At 43.1% G+C, this 27,998-nt stretch overlaps 1 protein-coding gene across 4 annotated transcripts; it reads left to right on the forward strand.

Annotated features, from left to right (window-relative positions):
• Positions 1 to 234: 234 nt before the first annotated feature.
• Positions 235 to 27,867, forward strand: LOC110984348 (monocarboxylate transporter 12-like). Of its 4 annotated transcripts, XM_087142525.1 has the most exons (7): positions 262 to 380; positions 3,742 to 3,950; positions 4,887 to 5,115; positions 5,409 to 5,552; positions 6,265 to 7,113; positions 8,582 to 8,752; positions 21,976 to 22,152. In XM_087142525.1, exons 3-6 carry the CDS (start codon positions 4,920 to 4,922, stop codon positions 8,707 to 8,709), a joined length of 1,317 nt encoding a protein of 438 aa, XP_086998651.1. In that variant the 5' UTR covers positions 262 to 380; positions 3,742 to 3,950; positions 4,887 to 4,919; the 3' UTR covers positions 8,710 to 8,752; positions 21,976 to 22,152. The 4 variants fall into 4 exon arrangements, with proteins under 4 accessions (XP_086998652.1, XP_086998651.1, XP_086998654.1 ...); XM_087142526.1 differs by lacking the exon at positions 3,742 to 3,950 and having other exon boundaries at positions 235 to 380; XM_087142527.1 differs by lacking the exons at positions 262 to 380; positions 3,742 to 3,950; positions 4,887 to 5,115; ... (1 more) ...; positions 6,265 to 7,113; positions 8,582 to 8,752 and adding exons at positions 18,689 to 19,564; positions 23,268 to 23,495; positions 23,790 to 23,933; positions 24,644 to 25,489; positions 26,986 to 27,867.
• Positions 27,868 to 27,998: the final 131 nt, after the last annotated feature.

A 27,998-nucleotide genomic window follows, 5' to 3' on the forward strand; every position in this document is an offset into this window, starting at 1 on the left:
GACAGATTGAAGAGTTTCGCAGAGCTAAGAGTGTGACACGCAAATCATGGAAAGCGCAACTGAGCAAGGGCCCAAACGATGATGTCCAAAAGGGTTGGAGTAAGCCACGACGCCACGACAAACTGGAAATTAAGACCTTTAGTCATATACTGAAGTCTTGGTTGAAACCCACCAGAATAAACATATATCTGGATAGCCCAAGCACCTAAATATGGAATGCTTGAGCGAGTTACAATTGTCAACAGCCTTTGTGAGATTTATGAATACAAAATCAGCACCTGTTGTCAAACACTAGTCTTTTGCCTAGGTGCCCACGACGACGAGTTGTTCCCGAAACGTTCCGCCACCGTGTGGATGTGCCTTACAAGCCACCTACTCAGGTACGCAATTTTAAATAGTTTACCGACATTTAAGTAACCTTATACATTAATTGTTCAAGATTTTGTTTGAGTTGAGAGCTAGAACATAAAAAAGAAGTACCGACATTCCTTAAAAGTGATTAACCTCAAGAAGCAAAAGTGAAGTGATTTTGTATACAACCATGATGGATGTGGCTTGTACCACGTACGCTGGGCATGCTCTTGGTAATGCCAAGCGTAGGCAAACCCCTTCCTGTTGTTTATTAATAGGATCATTATGATTGATAAATATTTGGAAGCACAGTAAACTTTAGTGCAAGTGCTTTGTAGGTATTTTAGCAGAAATTCAGTTTTATTTTCTTTTGAGGAAAACTTATTGTGAGATCGGCACCGTAATAGAGCAGATCGATCTTGAAGAGCGCCCTGCTGTGTCGGTACATTTTGCTCTCATTTCTGCCTGCACAGCTTGAGGGTTAAGTGTTTTTTTATCCAACAAGAGTTAGGTAATGTTTGGAACTACGGAGATGTTTGATGGACTTTTTTATATATATATATTTGTAGCTGAAATTGTATGGAGACTTTACTGCAATTAGTTTCAGCATATTTCCCATGGTAAAGCTGCAATGTGTGCCAGTTACATATATCAGAGAAAATGATATGATATTCCCTGTGCACAGTTAATAAACGGGTTATTCAGTTCTGTTGGATAAACCTTCATAAATGGCTTTTTCAGAGATCAAGCTACAGTATAATTTTAGGATGCTCTCTCAGTTTTAATAGAATTGAGAGACAGACATTTGCATCGTCACGTGTATTGAATACTTATTTAATGAGTACATTTTTCTTTTCTTCTTTGATGTGGTTCCCGAAACTTTCCGCCGCTGCGAGAACGTGCCATAAAATCCACTAATTCGGAACCAAGTGAGCCAAAGAATAAATCCAGAGTACCAAACGACTTCAGGACCTTATTCCTTCAACTGCAATTGTCACCAACCAGCCCGCTGTATTACAGCACTACCGTCAGAAGCCCTTTCTCTCCCGCTGTTCCTAACCCGGCTCTCGCTCCACCCTCTACACTTTTATTATAATCATATATCATGGTTTGGGCATATTAATCCCTTTCCACCAGTTTTTTTTTTCTGGGACACCCTGTATAACTAAGAAACATTGAAATCTGGAAGTAAATAACTAAATCTTTGACGAATTCGAAAATGAGATATAATGACTTTAAAAAATGCTTAAATGCAGCGGTAAATATATAGTTTTTAGTCCTAGTCAATTTTGCTTCCTGTTTTGCTTGTTCGACCTATAATTGCTAAAACGTGCCAATCCACAAATATGATAAATGCCAGATTAGTATAATGTCATCATACAGGCATGAAATGCTTGATATGTCGATAAATCGTTCTAAATTTGCATGAAAAAAGTTCTTCTAGTGAACAGAACAGGTTTTCAGTAATTGAAATCGTGCTCAAACTACACGTAAACCAGGAACTTGATCTGAAGCAAGAAACAGGAAATTGCTCGGACAATGTGGTCCCAGACTTAATGCCGGTACTAATTATGTAAAGGCATCATTCAATCGCTAAATATCGTCGGAAAGGATTTATGCCGCACCCCTTCCTTCTGCACTGCATGCTAAATAACTATTATACACAGTAACGGGAAGCATGTTGTATTGGAAGTAAACAGCAATGTCGGGGACCTGATGGACATTTTAAAGCGATCTTGCCTGCTGTGGATTTAACAGCGCTTCCACAAACAGAGACAACAGCAGCAGAATGGATACTCATCCCAAGATGACGAAAGCCAGGCTGTAGCTTTCAGTTTTGTCAAACATCAAACCTGCAACGAGCACAAATGTATCACTCTTACCAATGTAGTGTTTATACTCTCTAGAACCCACCAAAAATAGCCCACTGCGCTGACGACATAGCACAGTGTTTACCGTAATGCCTCGATGGGATAGCTATCCCTCTGTAACCTTTCGAGGCTCATTTTCAATAGACGGTATGAAGTTTATAAGACGTTCAGCACACACAATTTTGAAATGTATTTATTGTTCCTTTAAAAATTCATAATGCATTATAAAGTCATGCAACGCCGCACTTCACTTCGTCAAAAGACGTTCAGAACACAATGCATGATCACGCATTGTGAATAAAACCAAAATCTCCGGGGAAAAATGACTGCACACTGGAGCTACCCACTTAAGCCATCAGTCACGAATGAATTTTGGCGAGGCAGAGAGCTCTAATGTAAGGCAGGCCTAACTAGACATGTTTAAATCAACTTTACCATTTTTGAGAGTGGTGCAACATTCGGGTGCTGCCAAACTGAGTTGAACCACCAATTTTTTATCCGACATAACCTACATCCATTTTCCAGGGCCAATTAAAACCCTTTCGGTCCTGTTTTATTATTTTAGGTTTGTCCAGGAGGTGTTTTTGGCTCATGCGTCTGTTTTAGTTTGCTTTATTTGTATTTGGTTCTAACCGACTACAAGAGGAAAATGATAGCTTCACGCCTGTGAAATATGATGGAATCTGCTATACAGACACAGCAATGTGGAAAGGAGTCATAAAAATGTATTTATCATCTTTGGAGAAATGTCTGAAATAGAAATTTTGCTTCGTTCCATTGAAACGAAAAAAAAATACAATAACTTAAAAGCAAATTTGGTTATTTACAGATAAAAGATTTGTTTTAACATAAGTGAATAAAAAAAACCAAAAACAGGAAAATATATAAAGAGATATAATATTACCGATGACAACTGCAAACAGTTGAAATTATTACAATTGACAAGTACAAATCTACAAATATGAAAAGGGTAAACAAAGAAAAACACAGTCAAGTTTACAGCAAAAACATTAGTTGAGAAAATTATACAATACATGTAAGGAAAAATACACTATTGACAAATTAACTAAGGGAAATATTTATATAACTCAGGTAGGGTTACTGGAAGGGAGAGGTTGAGGGCCTAAGTTACGAGGTACAGGGACTAAGACCGAGGCAAGCTGCTGCCCCGGACTCAGGCCGGGCTTAGAGAGGGGGAGAGGGAGAAGGGATGGAGTAGGCCACCGGCGTCTCTGGACGTAGGCAATTCTAACCACTGCCGTGGCTACCCCCCCCCCCCCCAGAGAGGGGACAGGGGAGGGGGATAGAATAGTGATTAGATTAGCCATGTTATCTTGCTATTGACCACAGCAGAGAGAGAACCATTAATATACCATTTGTCAAAGAATAGATGTAGGGTGGAATTATGACGATAATAGTGAAATTTAATGACGATCTTGCATTTGAGACGATGGGGCCAGATTTGGAGAAGGTCAGGAAATTTGGTAGTGCGATAAGACCAGTAAATGACATTTTTCAGGCTGACGAAGAGACAATTCGCAAGTTTTACTGCGTTCCGGCTACGGCCCCTTGCGTGGGAGATCAGGATCCAGTACAGGTCGAAGTCGAGATGAATGTCGGGAAGCAGATGGGAGAGCAGAGCGTGAAGAAGGTTGAGTACAGGAGGGGCGGAGAATGAAGAGATGGAGGATGGTTCTTACCTCTCCACACCATCCACAGCAAAGACAGGTGTCTGGATTGAGATGACTGAAGGCAGGGACAGAAGGAAAAACGTTATGAAGTAGTTTAAACTGGGTGTCACCCTCTCTTTTGAAGTTGGAAGCTTGTGGATTTGAGTCCAGAGGATAGAGCGGTGAAAATCAGCTGCGGCTTATATTCCGAAAATTACGGTCCGAACCGATACTCAGTGGTTGTGCATGCTTGCATGTCTGGACCCAGTCGTTCATTGTGTAAAATACACGTATGTGTTGTTAACAATTCGTGTGCTCTGGCAAGGAAAGAAAAAAGAAGTAAAAGGTCTGTTCATAATTATCAATCATTCAAAAGCAGTACCCGCAAGCCTATATCACATTTACTATCGTTCGTCTGACCAGGCGGCGATAATCATCGAGCACTTTGATGTGCAAGAGTTGTATCTCCTGTGTCCTTCCTCTATGACCAAATTAACACTCACGTTTCTGCTGAGCCGTACCACAAACCTGAGATAAGGACATTATGATATACCCAGCATATACTCAGCAAGAAATGAGACCAAGGGGTACCCCCCAACATGTCCAATCCCTATACACATTCCAAACTATTGTTATTTAACACATCCCCCCAAGATGTCTGAAAGGAATTCCCCAGATTTCACCTAGACAATGACCAACACAAAGCAGGGGTGGGGGTTTCTCTCTGTCTCATACCTTGCTGCATATGACCCAGCAAGAAATGAGACCGAGGGGTACCCCCCAACATGTCCAATCCCTTTACACATTCCAGACTATTGTTACTTAACACATCCCCCCAAGATGTCTGAAAGGAATTCGCCAGATTCCTGCGAGACACTGACCAATACAAAGCGGGGGGGGGGGTTCTCTCCGTCTCATACCTAGCTGCATTTGCATTTTGAACAGATAAATCCATACGAATTTCACCATTGTTGTATTTCACACCCTGTTGCAGAAATAGAACAATTCCCACCCAGAAAATTCTACGATGGGTGACAGGTGCAATACACGCCGTCTCAATGGTTTCTACATTGTCCTTTGCATGCACATCAGCACGTTGCTTTTTTCGGGCCTCACCAAAGGTCTAGGGGTGATGTTAAGCACGCTGCGAGAGCAATTTACAGCTGACACCTGGATGATTGGCAGTCTTATTACGGCCATGAATGCTGTGGCAGGTTTTGCAGGTGTGTTTGCGGTTTAAGAACCAACAAGAATAAGGCTGATTTTCGTTTTAATCTAAAACTGAGCATGCCGATGGTGTAACGATCAATTTCGAAATAAACTGTTTTGTAATGATTTTAGAGCAGCAGTTGTATTGAAGAGGAAATTTTCCGGTAATCCAAAGTGATAACTTGAAGAGTAGTGCCTTTTAGATGGTTCTCACGTTAAGTGTTGGTTTACTGGATATCACAGTTTCGAAACGTACAAAACCCAATTTGCAGTTGGTTTTGCTAGTGTTGTTACTTCACCCACGCAGGTCCCCTGTCTGGACCATTAGATGGTATTTTTGGAACTCGCACTGTGGTCATAATGAGTGGTCTCCTTAGTGGCTCGTCTCTGATACTCTCGTCTTTCTCAACCAGCACACTGCATCTGGCACTAACGTTATCCTTATTGACAGGTATGCTATATTTTCTTTTCTGTTAATTAATGACCAGAAGTTAGAAAACACAAGTATGAGCAGTCTTCTCTTCCGGAACGTGTTTCGTTTTCCTTTCTTTTGTCGATTAAGGAAAGGGTATCAAATATCGTTGGGAAATAGTAGCCTATGTTTATCGTGTGTACTCAACGATCATGTGCATACAAAATAGGCTATTTCGTGTTAGACAAATAAAAGACTGCGCACAAGACAAACCTTCCTGTTGAAAGGTCACATTGTTTTCAGTTTCAGCTGTAGAAAATACCACAGTTTTTAATATAATAGTCATAAAGATGGTTGAAAACATCGAATGGATATGTCCTTAAAAAATCTACGGATTACTATCACGTGTCTGGATAAAGATAGAATCGTTTCGATTCCAACAGAATTGCAGGAGTTTAGTTCGTTCAGTTTTACAGACTTTCATCGACTATTTCTTGAAATATTCTAATGAAAATCTAAAACAAATTAATCCCTTGCTATCGGAAAAGGCTTATATTGACGCTTCAGTTGTATTTACCTAGAAGAGCTCTTGATTAAGACGCCTTGTTAAATCATCCCCGAGTTGATTACTGGTAGAGTCTTGTTCGTTTTGAATAATAAAAATGTTTTCAAAGATTCAAAAATAGGTACACGTAGTAGCAATTTCAAACTCTTTTCCCCAATGTCCGGGCTTTTTGCTTAATCTGTACAGGGCCTGGTTTGTCTATCATCTCTATTTTGACCAGAGCAATGGCCAGTCATCACTTCACCACAGGCTATGCCATGGCTACTGGTATTGGGAGTTCAGGCCATGCAGTGGGCATGATGCTCATTGGGCCCCTGACTCAGGTACTTTTAGACACCTATGGCTGGCAAGGTGCTATGCTACTTCTAGGGGCTATCAGCATGCATCTTGGTGCATTTGGCTTCCTGCTACGATCAGCACCAGAGTCAACACGGGCACGAGACAAGTACCGACCAATCGTGACCAGGGGAGAAGATGAGTCGCCTACCAGCCAATCAAGAAGCTTTAATGCTAAGAAGAAATCACGACTCCACATCTTAAAGGAAACTATCATTGCGCGAGTGACTCTTCTTGGGTGGGCAGTTTGTGGCCGCGTCGAGTTCTGGATTGCTGTTCCCGTTTTTGGGAGTGATTATTTTGTGTCTAATATGTGGATAATCTACATTGTGTCTTATGCCAAGGCTAAAGGTTTTTCTGGATACGAAGCTGTGACGTTCAGTCTAGCTGGGGGAATAGGAAATGTGGTTTTCAAGATTGTCTTTAGCCTGATTTTATACAAAGGGCTGCTGAAGATGCGACCCAGTTTGTTTGTGACCACCATTGCCTGCTCTGTGACTTTGCTGACCCTTCCTTGGATGAGCACATACTGGATTATGATGATCAACGCTTTCCTCTACTACGGCCTCAGCGGAATGATAGCAATACTGGGTGACCTTTACACTCGTGATCTGTTCGGAGATGAAAATTTAGTTCCTGCTTTCAGCTGGCTAGCTGTTTTTACAGCAGCCTTGACAATTGCGTTTGGCTTTTTCCCAGGTAAAAGACTCTAGTACTTTATATACGCAGCTTATTGTCACCATTTTCAAATAGAGGCGAATTTCTCACCAAAAAGTAAAACGGTTACTCAGCTTTCGAAAAAAATTGCACTGTAGTTGTTAACTTTTTCAAAAGCATAATTCCCCCTTTGGAAGAGAAGAATAATTGTCTCTTCTTGGAAACGTAGAATGCGGTATATTGAATTTTGCGACAAACATCGTGATTTGGCTGATTTCAGTAAATTTGAAAAAAAAAAGTTACAGGCATCCCATAGCCTGGATAATTTTGGGGAGAAAAGACATTTGGAAGAAAAATCAGTGTCTTTTAGTAAAAATATTGACCTTGTTTATGTCCACTCTGTAGAATAAGCTTTTAAACTACTTTCATCCGAAATTAAGGTACAATCGAATCTTTCATGTGTGCTGTCATGTAGACCAGAGTTAGACATATTCGTGTATCAACCCACTTTTCCAAAGTTATGTTCCTTTCGTTAATGGGGATAATAATGTAGCTTTTACTAGAATACGTGACGGTTTGATACTCGCATTCAATGGTGCTTTTTTAAAACCTTGATGTTTTCTTTGTTTTGCTGACGTATGAGGGTATCCTTTTTGGGTGCGTTCCCCTTAACAACTGACTTGATAACATCAAACTTTGGTTATGGGATGCAACTAATATGCCCATTGGAAAATACGTAACTCAGTTGGTCAAGAAAAAAATATTTGGGGTGACATTCTTAAAAAAATATTGCATAGACCTTTTGACGATTTAAAACCAGCTTATATTATTAAGCCTTTGATGAAAAAATATCACTTGCCGTAAATGACCTTCCTTTCTTCATTCTTCTGCAAAACTATGTTTTGCCTGAATTGTAAATTTATAGTTCTGGATTTTTTTTAAATTTTGGTTTGAGTTATACGGGACTCCGCAGTTATAGTGCAATGGATTAATTCTAGAAGGCTAACATGACACGGATGTGTCTCTTCATGATCACCTGTACACATTCACAATTGGTTATACACACCGAAGGGAAGTGCGTGTTGCACCTGAGACTTCTGTAGAGCCATCTTAGCTGTAGGGGGGTAGTAGGATAGTTTGCTTACCTGTGCTGCAAGAATTCCCCATTGTTATTTAAATAATCAATTTTCAGAAGAAAAGACACAGCAAAGACATAGTGAATACTGACTGTGTTCACATCAGCTGGTGGGATAGAAAGGGGTTCCTTGTGTGTCATGGGTGGGAGAAATAGTGCACGGGTAAGTTACAATTCATCGCGAATGCAAGGTGCAATCTTGATACCGTCTCCAATTGTGGAGGAAACTTTCCACAGAAGATTAAAAGCGACGGTTACACAAAACATCCGTCCTTTTGAAACACCCCTATCCTATCCCAATATGACATTGCAGTAAACACTACGATACGTGATCATTTTCAGAGTGGAAAAGTAACATATTGTTGCTTGTTACAGGGTTGATGTTCGACCTTACTGGAAGCTACGACCTGGCATTCGTCATCTTGGGATGTGTGTCGATTCTACCGCTGGTGTCGCTCTTTGCGGAAGCGCTTTTAAGCCGACGAAAGGGGCGACCACTTTAAATGTCCTCGACATTGTTGGTCACATATTCGCTTAGTGGCTAAGGTAAGTGGCATATTTTGAGACAATTCTGCAAATATTATTCTAAATGTGACCTGTCACCACAAAATGAGCTGAAAGTCGGAATTTTCAAAAATTGAGATATAGTTCTTTCTAAATCAGCAGAAAGAGAGATTTTCAATGGTGTGTACATGGAACACTTTGTGTATAAGGTGACTACATGGTATTATTATGGCAGCTTTGCGTCTTTATGTCTCACATTATTTCAACATTTCTGACCAGGCACAAATAATGCTATCATTGTAAATGCTGAGAAAATGGCAATCTTAAATATCTGATCCTGCTAACAAAATTGGAGTTAGATGGAGGGGTTAATCTTTCCAAATATTACGAGATGTCAAAGTTGACCTCCACTTCAATATTTGACTGTGAAAAACAGGAAAGAGCTTTAATTCCAATTTAGGAATTGACATGAAAGGTTTCGTAATATTTTTTACAAAATATGGTCAAAGCGAGGTTCAAGCAGAGTGTCTTTCATGTCCGGTGCCATTCCTTTTGCAGTATGTAATAAACAATTCTAATGTTTGTATGCTTTGCAATATTAATCGGAAATATGGCAACTGAATATAGCTTGTTACAGTTCATTACATTTAGCTTCTTTTTAACTGTGTAGACTTAAAATTTTTATCTATACTGGCTTAATAAATCAAACAAGAAAACTGTTTATATCTGAGCTAACACGAATCATGAATTATTAAAAGTTCTGAAAGCCAACTGTTAGAAATCATCATCGTGTTTAAAACGGAGGGGCATGTGAAATATGACAACTATTTAATTTTGCTAATACATTTCCTATTATGGTTACGTAACTAAAGCGCCATTGTTTCCTAAATTGAAGCAGAGCCATTCCAATAACTCCATTTTGCATTTTCACGAGACGCGAGCATGCCTCCCCCAAACACACAGAACACAATACCTTGAAAGACATAAAAGTAAGTCAACAGAGTTTTTTTTTCAGAGAGGGACGGCATATTTTGATACAGTTTCAGCTGCTCGAATAAAACCAGCACGCCCTTGCCATGTGTAAATACGCATTGAAAAGAGGGGTTTAAAGGTACGAAAATGTGGATTTTCCTCTTCACGAAAGACCGAGTATCTTAAGTTATAAAGCTTGGCTAATTAACCTACGCTCTCATTTTAGTTTTTGGTTCGGCGTAAAAGTTTGGATTTCAAAGAATCATGTGAAGGTTTCCTTTACTGCACAAGGCTGTTTGAAAGAAGTAGTTTCTACAGTAGTAGTTTTAAAACAGGAGAAACTCAACCGATTATGTTGAAACGGCTTTCTTCGATGTCAGTGTACATATCAGTTTCTTAAAAAGAACCGAGAAAAATATGAATCATTTTAAGGAAGGAGTGGCATGGCTGCAACACCTGTGTCTCTCCCTTGGATGTCACCACCACACGTTTTCTCTGAAGCTGCACTAGTGTAGCCAGCAAGCAAAGATTTCAATGAGCACATTTGGTTCGCATATCGAATGGAAAACCTCCGAATGACCAGTGCATAGTAAGGGTAGTCTGGCTTGCATTCTTGAGGGACCATCTAACCCCACAGCGAATATTTCTCAGGCTGGGAAATGGCCGATGATGGCTAAAATCTGAATACCTATCCCCGGCCTGATATGGGCAAGTGTCAAAAGATTTGTTTGTTGCTGACACGCTTGTATGTCTTTCTTTGTTCTTTGTTGAGGGGTCGAATTATAGATATTGATTGCGTGAACTGTTTACAGGTTTACCTGGGATGAAATAGGCCTATGCGTCGATTGTTGACTATATTTCCAGGTTTACTTTATCGCTAGGGTATTCAACCGTAAACTCACAGAATGGTTACCAAACAACCGTGTCAGGTACAATGGACAAGGGTCAAATTCAACAGCTTCACCGCACCGTTCAATCTCTATTCAATTTTCATAGTGCCGGTATACTGTTAAACTTAAACTTTATTTTTTTTTCTTTTAAAGCAATATTGCTGCAATTAACACGGTATACAATTACCGGTAATTCCATCTCTATGCGGGGACGTTTAGCGGCACAGGTGTAATTTTACTAGTGGGGGGCACGAGGGGCCACCAACATCTTATGGGGGAACAAGCTTTCAGTAGTGATTTTTGTTAGAGGGCAAGCTTTTGTTACTTTTGTTTAATATCTATTCATCCGTTTATCTCTCTTTTTTAGTAGTCTGTGGGGTGGCGTGCCCCCTCCCCGGGTACAACCCTGGTGACGTTGGTTGCATACCTGATCTAATTGTTTGGGTGTTTGCATCACTTTCACAATTCTATCCAAGCCTTGGGTAACAAGTTGTCAGTTTTGTACACAACGCACGGAACGTTTATAAATTGCATGTGAGCACTGTGCTGGCTACAGATCCCAGAGTGCTCAAATATTATGAATAACCATATAAATCATGTGTTCTATAGCTGCCACTAGAAGCAATTTAATTATTGTGTTTTGTGGATCGTTATTTTTCTCTTTTTTTAACAATAGTGTGGCCTTTAATAGACACGGTGGGCTATAAAGAGCGGTGAACTTTGACAAGGTTACCGATTGTTCGACATTCCCCGTGTCATAGCTCAAATGCAGTTGTTTGATAAGCTGAGTTCAAAATATACGTTCAAATTTGTTGTCCAAAAGATGGTGCGATGAAATTTGCTCTCCATGTAGGGTGGGTTGGGGATGGGCGTTAGGCTGGGGGAGTTATAAACCGGTGGCAAAACATGTGATACATGTCTTGACCGGGATCACAGATGGAAATACTACCTGTTTATATCTAATGGAAAACAGAGCTTAAAGGGAACATTGGGTCACCTTAGTCTAAGTCTATTACATAATAATAATAACTAATGATAATGGACATTTATAAAGCACACGATCCATCAAGCTGGTCCAAGGCGCTGTACGTCAAAATATGAATAAATAAATATAACCTACATGTACCATAATTAAAATCATTACTAAGAAACCTAATATGCTTAAAAAAGGTGCGTCTTCAGCCCGGTCTTGAAACTCTCCACATTCCTAGATTCCCTAAGATGACCTTCAAGCTAGTTCCAGAGAGGGGGACCAGCCACAGAAAATAAACTCTCGCCATCAGAAGACAGCCTAGTTTTTGGAGCAGTAAGCCTAGACGAGTCCAGCGCGGAACGAGTGAATCGACTAGGAATCCTAACATCAAGCAAATCACTTAAATAATTTGGAGCACTGTCGTGGAGACATTAAAAGATCAGGAGACACACTTTAAAAATTACCCTATATTTTACTGGCAACTAATGTAATTGCATCAGAGCACGAGCAATGTGGTCCTATTTCTTGCAATTAATGAGTAACCTTGCTGCAGCAAGGGCTGACGCCGATCGACATATTAAAACAGAGTTACAACAGTCTACGCGAGACTTAGGCTAACAAGTGCATAAATAATCTGCACCGTGATTGATTGACCCAAATAACGTTTGATTTTGCTTATATTGTACAGGTGATACATTGCAATGCGATAGACATTCTTGATGTGGGATTGCATATTCATTTTGTTGTAAAAAATCACACCCAGACTCTTGACTTCAGAGACTGCGGTAATATTGTGATTACCAATTTTCACAACAGTTCTAGGAATTTTGCTCAAAGACATACTTGTATGCGATCCAAGGATAAGCAGGTCTGTCTTATCATCATTTAGCTTCAAAAGATTAATCGCCATCCAACATCTGACGTCATCACAGCATTTTTCCAAAACTGACACATGTTACGGGCCGTTGGCTGTGAAGAATTAACAAGAGATGTGATTATTGGGCAAATTTCAGGCAGACAGCATTTTAAAGGTGCAGTTTATGGAGGACACTTGCGTATGATTTGCTGGATCTGTGCACAAGTGGTGGAGCCTAAATTAAGCTTACATCCTTCAGGAAGAATTGGATCTTGAATATCAAAATCTCCTTGACCCACACTACTCATACGTCGTGAGTTGCTAATCTTATAGAAATTAGCGAATCAATTTGCCAACTCGACTTCAGACTTATGAAGTTGTTTTGTTTTTGTCAGGTAATATGAATGCTGAATTCGCTGTCAGTCCCACCATGTGTTTTGAAATGTTCTGCGCTGAGCCCTGCATCACCATTTGTTGTGCTTCATATTTAATAGATGCTTAAAATCATATTTACATTTTGAACTACAGTCTAAAATCGTGTTGCATTTCTATTCGCTATATCGTGAAATTGAAATGCAAAATCCTCTACCACAAATTATAGTCTTTTTCAAATGTCGTTGTCAGAATCACTTTGGCAACAAACAGTGTGGTTGAATAAGTGCATTAATCCCAAACATGCATGATACCACTACAGAGGCACTGTCTACTTTTGTATGTCCATGCATACTGAAATGCTAGTCAAATGTTTTGTCTTGGGATCAAATCTTTCACGGCAAGATGCATTTTGATTTGTACAGACTGCGCAAGTTGTGGCGATTTTGTTTAGTTGACAACTCTCCAAACTTACCGTGTGTCCAGTTGTTTAGAATCAGATAATCACCTCGTAATACTTTCTTCCGAATGGCCGGTTGTGTGACCGTAAACCAAAATAAACGGTTCTGAGCGACTCAATGAAGGTGAGGTCGCAGGTTCAAATCCCTCTCCAGTCAATTTCTTTGTTCATCTTTATAATCATTTATAAGCACCTAATCAGTTTCCCTTTGAAGGTTGTTTCAACAGTATATTTACTGAAAACATTAACTTTAAACAGTACAAAAGAAGCTGATGAGACTCATTAAAATTTCCATTTTTAGAGAACATAATGTGCCTCTTTTATGACATGGCAAACAATTATCTTATTAACAACAACAGTAGAACAACAACAGGGAAAAAGAAAGAATAGTGAAAATGATAAACAAAATAATAAAAACAATATTGGAGTTTTATGTTGACTTAAAGCCTCTTCTCCCTCATGATGTACTATTTAAAACTTTGCAAAACTTCAATTGTACAGTATTTCATACATATGGGATATTAGCCTTGGGTAATTGAGGGGTTGGTTTAACCAGTAGAATACTAAAATCACCAAAATGTGTTCAGAATAAACCACTCTGCCTCTTACCTCGAGCATAGTAATCCTCTTTTTTATTTGTACAAAATCTCAAAAAGTAATGATGTATATTTCCTTCAGCTTAGATCCTCATGCATCAGTTAAACAATAAATATTTCGTCACCAACACCTCGAAGTAGCACAAATCTATAGAAGTGTGCGCGCCTCAACGCGTATTTTACAGAAATGTGATATTTTTCGTTTTCACGAAGAGGCAAAAATGTCCTGTGTCACGTGCTCCGTGATTTGCCGTATTCAGAAATTGACGTTCTCTTTAAGTTACACAGTTACGAGTTTTAAGAGCATTTGTTTCAGTTTAGTCACCCATTTACGGGTGAAATAAAATCATTTTGGATATTTAAAGCTTTTTTCCCCTATGCTATACTGAAAAAACACACATTTGTGCTTCTTTGTGAAAACGAGATTGTTCGATAATGCACGAGTGTACAATATGCGCACGCACACATTCGTGTCACTTCGTGAAACCAAAACTGCTCTAATCATGGTTTTCACGAACTGGCACAAAAGTGAATATGTGAGTCAGTTCGTGGTGTTGGTGACGATTTACTTAAATCCCTGTGTTCTATGTTTATCAAAAATGAAGAAGTGCATCACCACTTTACCAGACAGCACAAGAAACTTCTTCATTCTTTTGCACGCACTACTCCTACACAAAATACAGTCAAGTATGACAGTCCTGGCTGTGGAATTCCTGATAGACGCCTCTATACAGAATCTAGGGAACCTACAAACAATCAAACGTAAATATAGGGTAAATATAGGTGTGAAGCACCCGGGTTCAGAATTGGCAGTTGCCGCGGAGGTCCTGGCCAGCGGGGGCTACCTCCAACCGCCACTTGTTGTGGTGATGTTCACAGAGGGGTGGGTCCATCGTGGTGTCTGCATCTCTGGTGGCCCGCTCCTCTTGCAGGGTGGCTCGCACCCCCCAGTTGCAGGCGGACCCCTCCCGCATACGTCAACCATGAGCCGGGGGGCAGACTCCGACGGCCCCCGCTACAAACCGGGGCTGGGGGTTCTTCCTCAGTCTGCGTCCCCGTCCCTACTGAGCGGTGCAGTGGGGCGGTCCCGGCCGCAGCGGCCGCCGCGGGGGCCCAATGGCCCGAGGCCGCACCGGAAGGCGAGTCCGACTGGTCTCGCCGTTCTGGCCGGTCCCGTGACCCCTGCCTTCGGCGCCGAGAGGGCACTGGCGGCGAGGGCTCACCCGCGGCAGCTGAATGGGAGTGGGCCCGGGCGGCTCCCCCCCCCGAGCAGGCGGGGCGGGGGTGGCTGCTCCTCGAGGAACTCGTCACCCCCAACTCCCCGTCACTGGCGAAGACCTTCAGGACGTCAGGATCCTCTTCCCGGACCTGGCCGACGAGGACATGGTCGCAGCGTCGGTGGTGCCGATCCCGCATGTCCGAGCGGTAGAAGCAGCGGCCACACCCCTGCTCACAGGTATAGGGCCGGGTGGCGAACAGCTCCGGAAAAGCCGGCCTCAGGTGTCGCCGCAAATTGGTCTGCTGACGGAATTTCCGCCGACAGTGGGGGCAGGCCGACCAGTCCATCCTGGGGAGAGAAACAGAGGGAGATTCAGGAGTTAGCGTGAAGCAGAATCGCGCCGGGCGCCGAACCTGCCGCCCCTTGCGAGTCACGCGCGCTCCCCATGCCTCCGGCTCGCACGGTGATGGGTCCGACGGCGAGCTGCCTCCCTGGCTGCTTATGTCTGAATTCTCTCCGCTCGACACGCCGCCGCTCCGGCCCGGGTGTCCTGACTTCGCCCCGTCAATAGGTTCCAGTGCGGTCCCTTCGTCAACGGGGGGAGACGGCCCCCGCGGGCAGGACTTAGGGCTGGATCCGCTGGCTCCTTGCCCCCCTGCCCGCGCTGGCGCCTCCTCAGCCAAGGCTCCGCGGGCTGCGCGCTCCCACCATCCAAGCTGCACGTCGCCCAGGTAGCGCTTGAGCCGATTGCGATGCATGATCTAAGTCTTCGCTCGGGCGCTACGCTGCACTTTGTAGGTCACGTCGTTGAGGCGTTGTAGCACCGCGAAGGGTCCGTCCCACCACCGTTGCAGTTGGGGGATGGCTGACCTTCTTCTTTGGGGTGAACAGCCAAACAGCCTGGCCGGGCTCAAACCAGCCCTCCTGGGCGCAACGGTCGTACTGCTGCTTCTGATGGCTCTGAGTCCGCCTCAGGTGTCGCCGGGCAAACTCGTGGGCCCACGTGAGCTTCGCTCTCAGCTCGTCGAAGCAACTAAGTGCCTCAGTAGTCTCCGTCCGTTCCTCTGGTGACCCCACAACGACGTCCGGGGGAAGTCCCACCTCCCTCCCGAGCATGAGCATGTTCGGGGTAAGCCTGGTGCTATCGTGCTGGGAGGAGCGGTAGGCCATCAGGACGTAGGGAAGATGCTCGTCCCAGTCGTCCTGATTCTCGATCCACAAACATGCTCAGCATGGTCTTCACGGTACGATTGAACCGTTCGACCATGGTGTCGGACTGGGGGTGGAACGGAGTTGTCCTGGTCTTGTGGATGCCAAACAGCTGGCAGACCCCCACGGAACAGGCCCGCCTCGAACTCCCGCGGGGATTACCAGGCTCTCGGCCACTTGGACACGTGCCACCACCGGCTTGCAGCTCGGCCCATCCAGGGGAACCAGCTTGCCGTCAACCACAAGTGAGTTGTTGCTCCACCTCCACTCGCAGCGGTGTTTAACCAGGAAGTCTATCCCCACAATGACGTCGGGTTCGATGTCCGCCACCGTGTAGGTGTGTAGGGTGCACAGGTCCCCCAGCTGGAGTTTGAAGTCGGCGACTCCGTGCACTCGCATCGGGCTACCATCAGCCATCCACAGAGTCGGTCCAGCTGGCTGCGTTCTGGGTTTGTTGGCGCCTGTAAGTGCGTATTAGACCCCGGCCGACACAACACTTACGGCCGCCCCCGTGTCGAGTAGCAATCGCACTGCCTTGCCGGCCAGCTTGCAGATGGCGTAGTTAGCCCGGTTCACCGGAGCCACCGGCGTCTGCCTATGTCGGGCCACTGGCCCTGTTTCTGCCGCCAACGGAGGCGCAGGGGCCGGCTCCAGCGGTGCCGTCAAGACTGGCTCTGCCAGCAGCTGGCCCCGGACGGCGCCGCCCTTCCCCTTTCCGCGCGGGCAATCCCGGCGGAAATGTCCATACTTGCGGCACCCGTAGCACTGGACCCGAGAGGGGGCGCCCGTCTTAACCGGCGTACCTGAGGAGGGTTCCTCAACCACCCAAACCTCCTTGGCCCCGATCCTACCCTTCTGCTGATGTGCCTGGGACTCCAAAAAGGCCTCCATCTCAGTGGCCAGGGTAATCGCCTCGGCCAGGGTCGTGGCCTTCCTGGCGAAGACATGGCGCTGCAATTGTTCGTCCCCCAGGGCGTTCCAGAAGGCCTCCACCGCCATATCTTTACGCGCCTGTGTGGGCAAGGTGGGGTAACTCCGGAGAACTAACCTTCGGATGGACCTCCCCAGTTCCTCTAGGGACTCTCCCCGCGCGGGGATCCGCCCTAATTGCGCCACCAGTTGCAGTTTCGCCGCGCGGGGGCGTCTGCATCTCACTATTTATCTCACAAACTCCAGTTAGCCCGTCTCGACCCTCCCTCCCGACGACCGTGGCCGCTGCCTCACAGCGCTCCAGGCGGTACGCCACACCGGCCATGTCCCTGGCGCGGGAGGGCGCCCCAAAACCTGTCATGGGTCTGCTAGCTCCCCTCAATTCGCATCGGGGCCCTGCCGCCGCGGCAGCCGCCACGGCCCGGCTGCACTCCGAGAGGGACGCTTACTGGGCCACCGCGGCGCCGCAAGAGGGCGCCCCTATACTATGGCTAGTATTACAAGCTTCAGCTACCTCGCACCGAGGCTCCAACCCCGACTGTGCTCCGAGAGGAGCCTTCTCTCGACCACAAGACATGAATGAACTTCCACCCGGCCCCCGCCAGGACCCCCCAGCTGCGGACCCACCCTGAGGGCGCCCCGACGGGAACGCCTCTCCCAGTGCGTCCCCGCCGCCAGAGGGCATCCCACGTACGCCGGCGATGGGTGTACTAGTGAGGGGTTGGGAGGATGTCTCCTGGCGATGCCCCGCCCCCTCCCTAGCGACCGGGGCGAAATGTTCGTGCTACAAACGGAACTGCACCCTTTTCGCCCCATCAACTTTAGACGGGGGAAGTCGCCCGGGGACTGGGCAGACTTGGCTGCATTCTCCAGGGGACCTAGCCAAAGACCCCCCTCCCACGCTGCGCACTCGACACACTCGACACCCTCGAATTTCCACCTCCCGCTCCTGGATAACAGTTCAAGATTCCCCGCAAAGAACGAATCCAGCTCGCCCGCCAACGCAGGTGAGTTCCACGTCGCCTTTGCAGTCTGGGCCCCCGACCACAGGGCCCCGCGCTGGCCTGTGCTGCCGCTGTCTAGCAAGTCCGGCACCCGACCCAAATCATCCACCAATTCAATGACCCAGGAAAGGCAAAGAGTTTACCTGTTTTTTACAGATATCCAGCGTCTCGCCGCTGCCACCAGTTGTAGCGTGTCCTACTGATCAGGGTTTGACCCTAATATAGAATCACACACAGACGCAACTCGCTGTTTTGGTCACGAAATCTGTTTTAATGCTGTCGTCCACAACAATGCGTTTCCAGCTCAGCTCTAAACATGGCGCCCTTCAGCAGGGACTGCGCAGGCGCGAGGCGGGAAAACCGCGGGCCGTTCGCACACCAGCGCGGGCAGCCAGCCAACTCCGTGCGGCGCCCCCACCGGCCGGACCCGCCGGCGCCACAATAGAGTAGATTCATTGCAAAGGTCAGTTGCGTTTCTTATGAAGGGACAAACACAGATTCGAAATGTTACGTAAAGCTCATGGCGTTTTAGGCTACAGATTCGGGCAAAAGTACTCGTGTGTAGAAACAGGACTTTGAGGACACCCGACATGGATATTTTTTCCGGTTGTCCAGTCTGCAATGCTAAAGCAAACCCTCTGAGTTCAAACTTCATTACTGCCCTGTTTGAGAGAGGTGCACTCTGCCAGTTGGATATACGTGCTGTCAGATCGGGCTCTTCTAGTTTCTCAGTTTTGCTTCCTTGTTTCAACTTTCATGAATTAATTTACTCTAGTTTAAAAACTCTCGAAATGTTACAGTTTTTTTCTGACAAAATAGTTTATGTTATGCACTACCCGTATTATCTTGCTGGGGCTGATCTTCGTACCAAACTCCGAGCAACAGGTGTCAATTAACGATTTGCAAAGATATTGAAGCTGGATTCAGATCCAGTGAGCGACACTGGCAGAATTATCAGCCGACTTGGGGACTTGTCTGACCTCTGTTCTAGTTTAGAGGTGGGACAGATTGAAGAGTTCGGCAGAGCTAAGAGTGTGACGCGCGAATCATGGAAAGAACAACTGAGCAAGGGCCCAAACGATGATGTCCAAGAGGGTTGGAGTAAGCCACGACGCCACGGCAAACTGGAAATTGAGACCTTTAGTCATATACTGAGGTGTTGGTTGAAACCCACCAGAATAAACATATACCTGGATAGCCCATGGAATGCTTGAGCGAGTTACAATTGTCAACAGCCTTTGTGAGATTTATGAATACAAAATCAGCACCCGTTGTTGTCAAACACTAGTCTTTTGCCTAGCTGATCACGACGACGAGTTGTTCCCGAAACGTTCCGCCATCGTGTGGATGTGCCCTACAAGACACCTACTCAGGTACGCAATTTTAAATAGTTTACCGACATTTAAGTAACCTTATACATTAATTGTTCAAGATTTGGTATGAGTTGAGACCTAGAACATAAAAAGAAGTACTGACATTCTTTAAAAGTGATTAACCTCAAGAAGCAAAAGTGAAGTGATTTTGTGGCTTGTACCGCGTATGCTGGGCATGCTCTTGGTAATGCCAAGCGTAGGCAAACCCCTTCCTGTGTTTATTAATAGGATCACTATGATTGATAAATATTTGGAAGCACAGTAAGCTTTAGTGCAAGTGCTTTGTAGGTATTTTAGCAGAAATTCAGTTTTATTTTCTTTTGAGGAAAACTTATTGTGAGATCGGCACCGTAATGGAGCAGATCGATCTTGAAGAGCGCCCTGCTGTGTCAGTACATTTTGCTCTCATTTCTGCCTGCACAGCTTGAGGGTTAAGTGTTTTTATCCAACAAGAGTTAGGTAATGTTTGGAACTACGGAGATGGTTGATGGACTTTTTTTATAGATATTTGTAACTGAACTTGTATGGAGACTTTACTGCAGTTCAGTTTCAGCATATTTCCCATGGTAAAGCTGCAATGTGTACCAGTTACATATATCAGAGAAAATGATATGATATTCCCTGTGCACAGTTAATAAATGGTTTATTCAGTTCTGTTGGGTAAACCTTCATAAATGGCCTTTTCAGAGGTCATGCTACAGTATAATTTTAGGATGCTCTCTCAGTTTGTAACAGAATTGAGAGACAGACATTTGCATCGTCACATGTATTGAATACTTATTTCATGAGTACATTTTTGTTTTCTTCTTTGATGTGATTCCCGAAACTTTCCGCCGCTGCGAAAACGTGCCATACAATCCACTAAGTTGGAACCAAGTGAGCGAAAGAATAAATCCAGTGCACCAAACACACCATCTTTAGAATCTTATTCCTTCAACTTGTCACCAACCATCCCGTTGTAACAGCACTACCGTCAGAAGCCCTTTCTCTCCCGCTGTTCCTCACCCAGCTCTCGCTCCACCCTCTACACTTTTATTATAATCATATATCTCATGATTTGGTTTTTCTAGGACACCCTGTTGAATTAAGAAACATTGAAATCTAGAAGTAAATAACTAAATCTTGGACGAATTCGAAAAGGAGAATGCAATGACTATAAAACAAAATGTTTTAATGTAGCGGTAAATATCCAGTTTTAGTCCTATTCAATTTTGCTTCCTGTTTTGCTTGTTCGACCTTTAATTGCTAAATCTTGCCAATCCACAAATATGATAAGAGCCAGATTGGTATAATATCATCATTCTTGCATGAAACGCTTGATATGTTGATGAATCGTTCTAAATTTGAATGAAAAAAAGTTCTTTAAGTGAACAGAACAGGTTTTCAGTTATTGAAATCGTGCTCAAACTACACGTAAACCAGAAAGTTGATCTGAAGCAAGAAACGGGAAATTGCTGGACCCAGACTTAATGCCGGTACTAATTATGTAAAGGCATCATTCAATCGCTAAATATCGTCGGAAAGGATATATGCCGCACCCCTCCCTTCTGCACTCTATGCTAAATAACTATTATATTTTGTATTTAATTGTATTTTGGAATTGGAAATCTTTCTTATTACATGTATGTGTACTCATGAGATAATCATGATTCATCATAAAAAGCACAAGGAAACCTACTTGGTTCTATAAAAATGTTTAGACTGTGAAAGAAAGAACTTGACTGAAGCAGAATTTGAACCTGCTACCAATGGGACACCAGCCCGGTGCTCTACTAACTGAGCTATCTAGCTCTTAGTTGGGTCATCCCAATAGTCACTACTTTGTTTCTGGGGTGCCTGTCAGAAGCCAATTAACTGTTCTGCCAGTGTACCTCATATCACACCTGAATGTATGTGGGTAACACTCAAAAAGGATACAACTTTTAAAATTTAAATCCATCATAATAATTACAAGGAACGTGATTGGGGGTGATGGGGGTTGGCAGCGTAGTTAACTGGCATCTGACTGGCACCCCAGAAACAAAGTAGTGACTATTGGGATGGTCGCCAACTATAAGGGCTGGATAGCTCAGTTGGTAGACACCGGACCAGTGCCCCGGTGGTCGCAGGTTCAAACCCCGCTCCAGTCAAGTTCTTTGTCTCACTTACTTTGTGTTCTAGAAATAATCATGAGACTAACATGTACGTGGCAGCAATGCAAAAAAATTGAATTGATGGTAGATTGGATTCATCAACCAGAAATAAAAGGTAAAAATTCAAGGAGTAGACAAATGGGATAACACATTGTCCTCGTATTTAAGTCACATTCATTACAATGATGCTATGACTGACAAATATATTCATGAATACTACCTAGAAGAAACCCTGCTTGTAATATATTTTAGAGAGATGATTTTGCTTTTCTATTTCAGGTGCCTAGCTGGCATAAACCCCCAAGGCAGAACCAAGACTGGGCGGAAGACAGGAGTTCATAAAGGTGTATTGAAGCTTGCAAATGACCTGAAGGCGTTTGAAAATGAAAGGCATTTGTAATGGGCAACCTGCATAGCCTAGTTGGCATGGCCAAGTAACCGTAACAAATGACTTCTGTAAGTCTGCATGAAAATTTGTACCCGGTTGTTTTTGAGTAAAAAACTATTCCTCACCCACTCAAAGCCAAATTATACCTGGGTGTTTTTCAGAAAAGAAAATTTCACTCTTGATTGAAACGTCAGGCCCTCCTCTTATTTAACTGACATGAAAATTTGTGACAGTTAATACAAAACCCAACAAGAATATTCCCTTCTTCTAGAAACACCACAGTACAGTTTGGCCTTGTGTAGATTTTGAATACTCCAGTCCAGCCTTGCTTTTTTATTTTACTTGTGAACGGAATAAGTATCATGACATTATTACGAAGAGCAAGTTTTTTACTCCAAAGCAACCAGGTACAGTTTGGCCTGGTGGGGGTTTGCAATATTCCACTCCAGTCTTGTTTTTGTTTATTTTTCTTTTGAAGTGAATATGTTTTAAGACAAAAGCACAGAGTGCAATATTTCAAACCTAAAACGGTGTTACAACCAATAGGCACAAATGGAGCAATTTTAAAACAACTTCTTGTCCAGACACAAAACGGACACAATTCAACTTATTTTTTGGACTCTTGTGCAGATTGTGATAAATAAACCAAAGTACTTTTTGTTTGTAAGCAAAGTGTTTCAGAACAGTGAATTCAACTGACAAATTTTATTAAAAAACAGGATGGGTCTGTAAAGCAACAGTGTAAAAAAGCATCACATTTTGTTGTTATACATTTTTCAGCCGTTAAATGATGTCTTGGAAAATGAAAAATGCAGGGTCTGGGGCTTAAAAAAACAGGGGTGTTTCGTAAAAGTACAGAATTTGAAAGTTGTTAAAATACAGCCCGTTTCGTTAAAATTCGGCCACTGTTTTTTTTACGGAACGGTTCTGGCGTCCCAACTGCCAGATTTTTTCCTGTAAAATTACAGAACATTTTTTTACAGTGTATCGTTCGTCTGACCAGGCGGCGATAATCATCAAGCACTTTGATGTACCAGAGTTGTATCTCCTGTGTCCTTCCTCTATGACCAAATTAACACTCTCACGTTTCTGCTGAGCCGTACCACAAACCTGAGATAAGGACATTTTGAACAGATAAATCCATACGAATTTCACCGTTGTTGTATTTCACACCCTGTTGCAGAAATAAAACAATTCACACCAAGACAATTCCACGATGGGTAACAGGTGCAATACACGCCGTCTTGATGGTTTCTACATTGTCCTTTGCATGCACATCAGCTCGTTGCTTTTTTGGGCCTCACCAAAGGTCTAGGGGTAATGTTAAGCACGCTTCGAGAGCAATTTACAGCCGACACCTGGATGATTGGCAGTCTTATTACGGCCCTGAATGCTGTGGCAGGTTTTGCAGGTGTGTTTGCGGTTTAAAAACCAACAAGAATAAGGTTGATATTAATTTTAATCCAAAAACCGAGCATGCCGATGGTGTAACGATCAATTTCGAAATAAACTTCTTCGTAATGATTTTAAAGCGGCTATTGTATTGAAGAGGAAATTTTGCAGGAATCTAAAGTGATAACTTGAAGAGTAGTGCCTTTTAGATGGTTATCACGTTTAGTGTCGGTTTACTGGAGATCACACTTTCAAGACGTACAAAACCCAACTTGCTATTGGTTTTGCTAGTGTTGTTACCTCACCCCTGCAGGTCCCCTGTCTGGACCATTAGATGCTATTTTTGGAACTCGCACTGTGGTCATAATGAGCGGTATCCTTAGTGGCTCGTCTCTGATACTCTCGTCTTTCTCAACCAGCACACTGCATCTGGCACTAACGTTATCCTTATTGACAGGTATGCTATATTTTCTTTTCTGTTAATTATTGACCAGAAGTTAGAAAGCACAAGTATGAGCAGTCTTCTCTTTCGGAACTTGTTTCGTTTTCCTTTCTGTTGTCGATTAAGGATAGGGTATCAAATATCGTTTTGAAATAGTAGTGTTTATCGTGTGTAATCAACGATCATGTGCATATAAAAAAGGTTATTTCGTGTGAGACAAATGAAAGAGTGCGCACAAGACAAACCTTCATGTTGAAAGTCACATTGTTTGCAGTAACAGCTGTAGAAATCACCACAGTTTTTAATATGATAGTCATAAAGATGGTTGAAAACGTCGAATGAATATGTCCTTGAAAAATCCACGGATTACTTTCACGTGTCTGGATAAGAAAGGTAGAATTGCTTCGGTTCCAACCGAATTGCAGGAGTTTAGTTCGTTCAGTTTTACAGATTTTCATCGACTGTTTCTTGAAATATTTTAATGAAAATCTAAAACAAAATTCATCCCTTGCTATGAAAAAGGCTTACATTGACGCTTCAACTGCATTTACCTAGAAGAGCTCTTGATTAAGGCGCTTTGTTAAATCATCCCCAAGTTGATCACTGTTAGACTCGTGTTCGTTTTGAACAGTAAAATTGTTTTCAAAGATTCAGAAATAGGTACACGTTGTAGCAATTTCAAACTCATTTTCCCAATGTCCGGGCTTTTTGCTTAATCTGTACAGGGCCTGGTTTGTCTATCATCTCTATTTTGACCAGAGCAATGGCCAGTCATCACTTCGCCACAGGCTATGCCATGGCTACTGGTATTGGGAGCTCAGGCCGTGCAGTGGGCATGATGCTCATTGGGCCCCTGACTCAAGTACTTTTAAACACCTATGGCTGGCGAGGTGCTATGCTACTTCTAGGAGCTATCACCATGCATCTTGGTGCATTTGGCTTCCTGCTACGATCAGTACCAGAGTCAACACGGGCACGAGACAAGTACCTACCAATCGTTTCCAGGGAAGAAGAGTCGCCTACCAGTCAATCAAGAAGCTTTAATGCTAAGAAGAAATCAAGACTCCACATCTTAAAGGAAACTATCTTTGCGCGAGTGAATCTTCTTGGGTGGGCAGTTTGTGGCCGCGTCGAGTTCTGGATTGCTGTTCCCGTTTTTGGGAGTGATTATTTTGTGTCTAGTATGTGGATAATCTACATTGTGTCTTATGCTAAGGCTAAAGGTTTTTCTGGATACGAGGCTGTGACGTTCAGTCTAGCCGGGGGAATAGGAAATGTGGTTTTCAAGATTGTCTTTAGCCTGATTTTATACAAAGGGCTGCTGAAGATGCGACCCAGTTTGTTTATGACCACCATTGCCTGCTCCGTGACTTTGCTGACCCTTCCTTGGATGAGCACATACTGGATTATGATGATCAACGCTTTCCTCTACTTCGGCCTCAGCGGAACGATAGCAATACTGAGTGACGTTTACACTCGTGATCTGTTCGGAGATGAAAATTTAGTTCCTGCTTTCAGCTGGCTAGCTGTTTTTACAGCAGCCGTGACAATTGCGTTTGGGTTTTTCCCAGGTAAAAGACTCTGGTACTTTATATGCGCAACGTATTGTCACTATCTTAAAATAGAGGCGAATTTCTCACCAAAAAGTAAAACGGTTACTCAGCTTTCGAAAAAAATTGCACTGTAGTTGTTAACTTTTTCAAAAGCATAATTCCCCCTTTGGAAGAGAAGAATAATTGTCTCTTCTTGGAAACGTAGAATGCGGTATATTGAATTTTGCGACAAACATCGTGATTTGGCTGATTTCAGTAAATTTGAAAAAAAAGTTACAGGCATCCCATAGCCTGGATAATTTTGGGGAGAAAAGACATTTGGAAGAAAAATCAGTGTCTTTTAGTAAAAATATTGACCTTGTTTATGTCCACTCTGTAGAATAAGCTTTTAAACTACTTTCATCCGAAATTAAGGTACAATCGAATCTTTCATGTGTGCTGTCATGTAGACCAGAGTTAGACATATTCGTGTATCAACCCACTTTTCCAAAGTTATGTTCCTTTCGTTAATGGGGATAATAATGTAGCTTTTACTAGAATACGTGACGGTTTGATACTCGCATTCAATGGTGCTTTTTTAAAACCTTGATGTTTTCTTTGTTTTGCTGACGTATGAGGGTATCCTTTTTGGGTGCGTTCCCCTGAATAACTGACTTGATAACATCAAACTTTGGTTATGGCTAGCAACTAAAATGCCCATTGGAAAATATGTAACTCAGCTGGTCAAGAAAAATATGTTTGGGGTGACATTCTTACAAAATACATTGCATAGACCTTTTGACGATTTAAAACCAGCTTATTTTATTAAGCCTTTAATGGAAAAATATCACTTCCCGTAATTGACCTTCCTTTCTTCATTCTTCTACAAAACTATGTTTTGCCTGAATTGTAAATTTGTAGTACTGGAATTGTTTTTTAATTTTTGGTTTGAGTTAGACGGGGCTCCGCAGTTTATAGTGCAGGGGATTAATTCTAGAAGGCTAACATGACACCAATGTGTCTCCTCATGATCACCTGTACACATTCACAATTGGTTATACACACCGAAGAGAAGTGCGTGTTGCACCTGAGACTTCTGTAGAGCCATCTTAGGCTGTAGGGCGGTAGTAGGATAGTTTGCTTACCTGTGCGGCAAGAATTCCCCATTGTTATTTAAATAGTCAATTTTCAGAAGAAAAGACACAGCAAGACCTCGTGAACACAGTAATAGCCCTACGTACTGACTGTGTTCACGTCAGCTGGTGGGATAGAAAAGGCGTCGTTGTATGTCATGGGTGGGAGAAATAGTGCACGGGTAAGTTACAGTTCATCGCGAATGCAAGGTGCAATCTTGATACCGTCTCCAATTGTGGAGGAAACTTTCCACAGAAGATTTAAAGCGACAGTTACAAAAAACATTTGTCCTGTTGAAACACCTCCATTCTATCCCAATATGATATTACAGTGAACACTACGATACGTGATCATTTTCAGAGTGGGAAAAGTAACATATTGTTGTTTGTTGTTTGTTGCAGGGTTGATCTTCGACCTTACTGGAAGCTACGACCTGGCATTCGTCATCTTGGGATGTGTGTCGATTCTACCGCTGGTGTCGCTCTTTGCGGAAGCGCTTTTAAGCCGACGAAAGGGGCGACCACTTTAAATGTCCTCGACACTGTTGGTCACATATTCGTTAAGTGGCTAAGATAAGTGGCGTATTTTTAGACAATTCTGCAAATATTATTCATAAATGTGACCTGTCACAACAAAATGAGCTGAAAGTCGGAATTCTCAAAATTGAGATATAGTTTTATTTTTTAAATCAGCAGAAAGAGAGATTTTCAATGTTGTGTACATGGAACACTTTGGGTATAAGGTGACTGCATGGCATTATTATGGCAGCTTTGCGTCTTTATGTCTCACATTATTTCAACATTTCTGACCATGCACAAATAATGCTATCATCGAAAATGCTGAGAAAATGGCAATTTTAAATATCTGATCCTGCTAACAAAATTGGAATTAAATGGAAGGGTTAATCTTTCAAAATATTACATGATGTCAAAGTTGACCTCAACTTCAATATTTGACTGTGAAAACAGGAAAGAGCTTTAATTCCAATTTAGGAATTGACATGAAAATTTTCGTAATATTTTTTACATAAAATATAGTCAACGAGAGATTCAAGCAGATTGTCCTTCATGTCTGGTGTCATTCCTTTTGCAGTATGTATAAACAATTCTAATGTTTGTATGCTTTGCAATATCATTCAGAAATATGGCAACCAAATATAGCTTGTTACAGCTTCTTTTTAACTGTGAAGACTTTTTAACTGTGCTGCGGAGTATAATTGTAACATAGGTGAAGCGCCTTTGTGAAGGCGTAAGTTCTTGTGATTAAAAAAGTGTGGCCCTGTATCAAGTGTATTTGTCCCCTTGTTACCGTCCCCTTTCGTCGAGGCTGTTGTGCTGCAAGCCAAGTGGTAAACTGCCGCCTAGACAGATCGCCGTCGCCAGCCGTCTAAGGCTAGATTGCTCGCTGACGTGGG

This window comes from Acanthaster planci, linkage group LG10, assembly GCF_054643075.1.
Source record: "Acanthaster planci isolate LZ-2023a linkage group LG10, COTS_SCS, whole genome shotgun sequence".
NCBI classification, from domain to species: Eukaryota; Metazoa; Echinodermata; class Asteroidea; order Valvatida; family Acanthasteridae; genus Acanthaster; species Acanthaster planci.

Coding starts and splice junctions, on each gene's coding strand:
- LOC110984348 (XM_087142526.1), top strand. CDS start 4,920: ATGGGTGACAGGTGCAATACACGCCGTCTCAATGGTTTCTACATTGTC. Junction 5,553..6,264: donor AACGTTATCCTTATTGACAG/GTATGCTATATT, acceptor TAATCTGTACAG/GGCCTGGTTTGTCTATCATC. Junction 7,114..8,581: donor TGCGTTTGGCTTTTTCCCAG/GTAAAAGACTCT, acceptor TGCTTGTTACAG/GGTTGATGTTCGACCTTACT.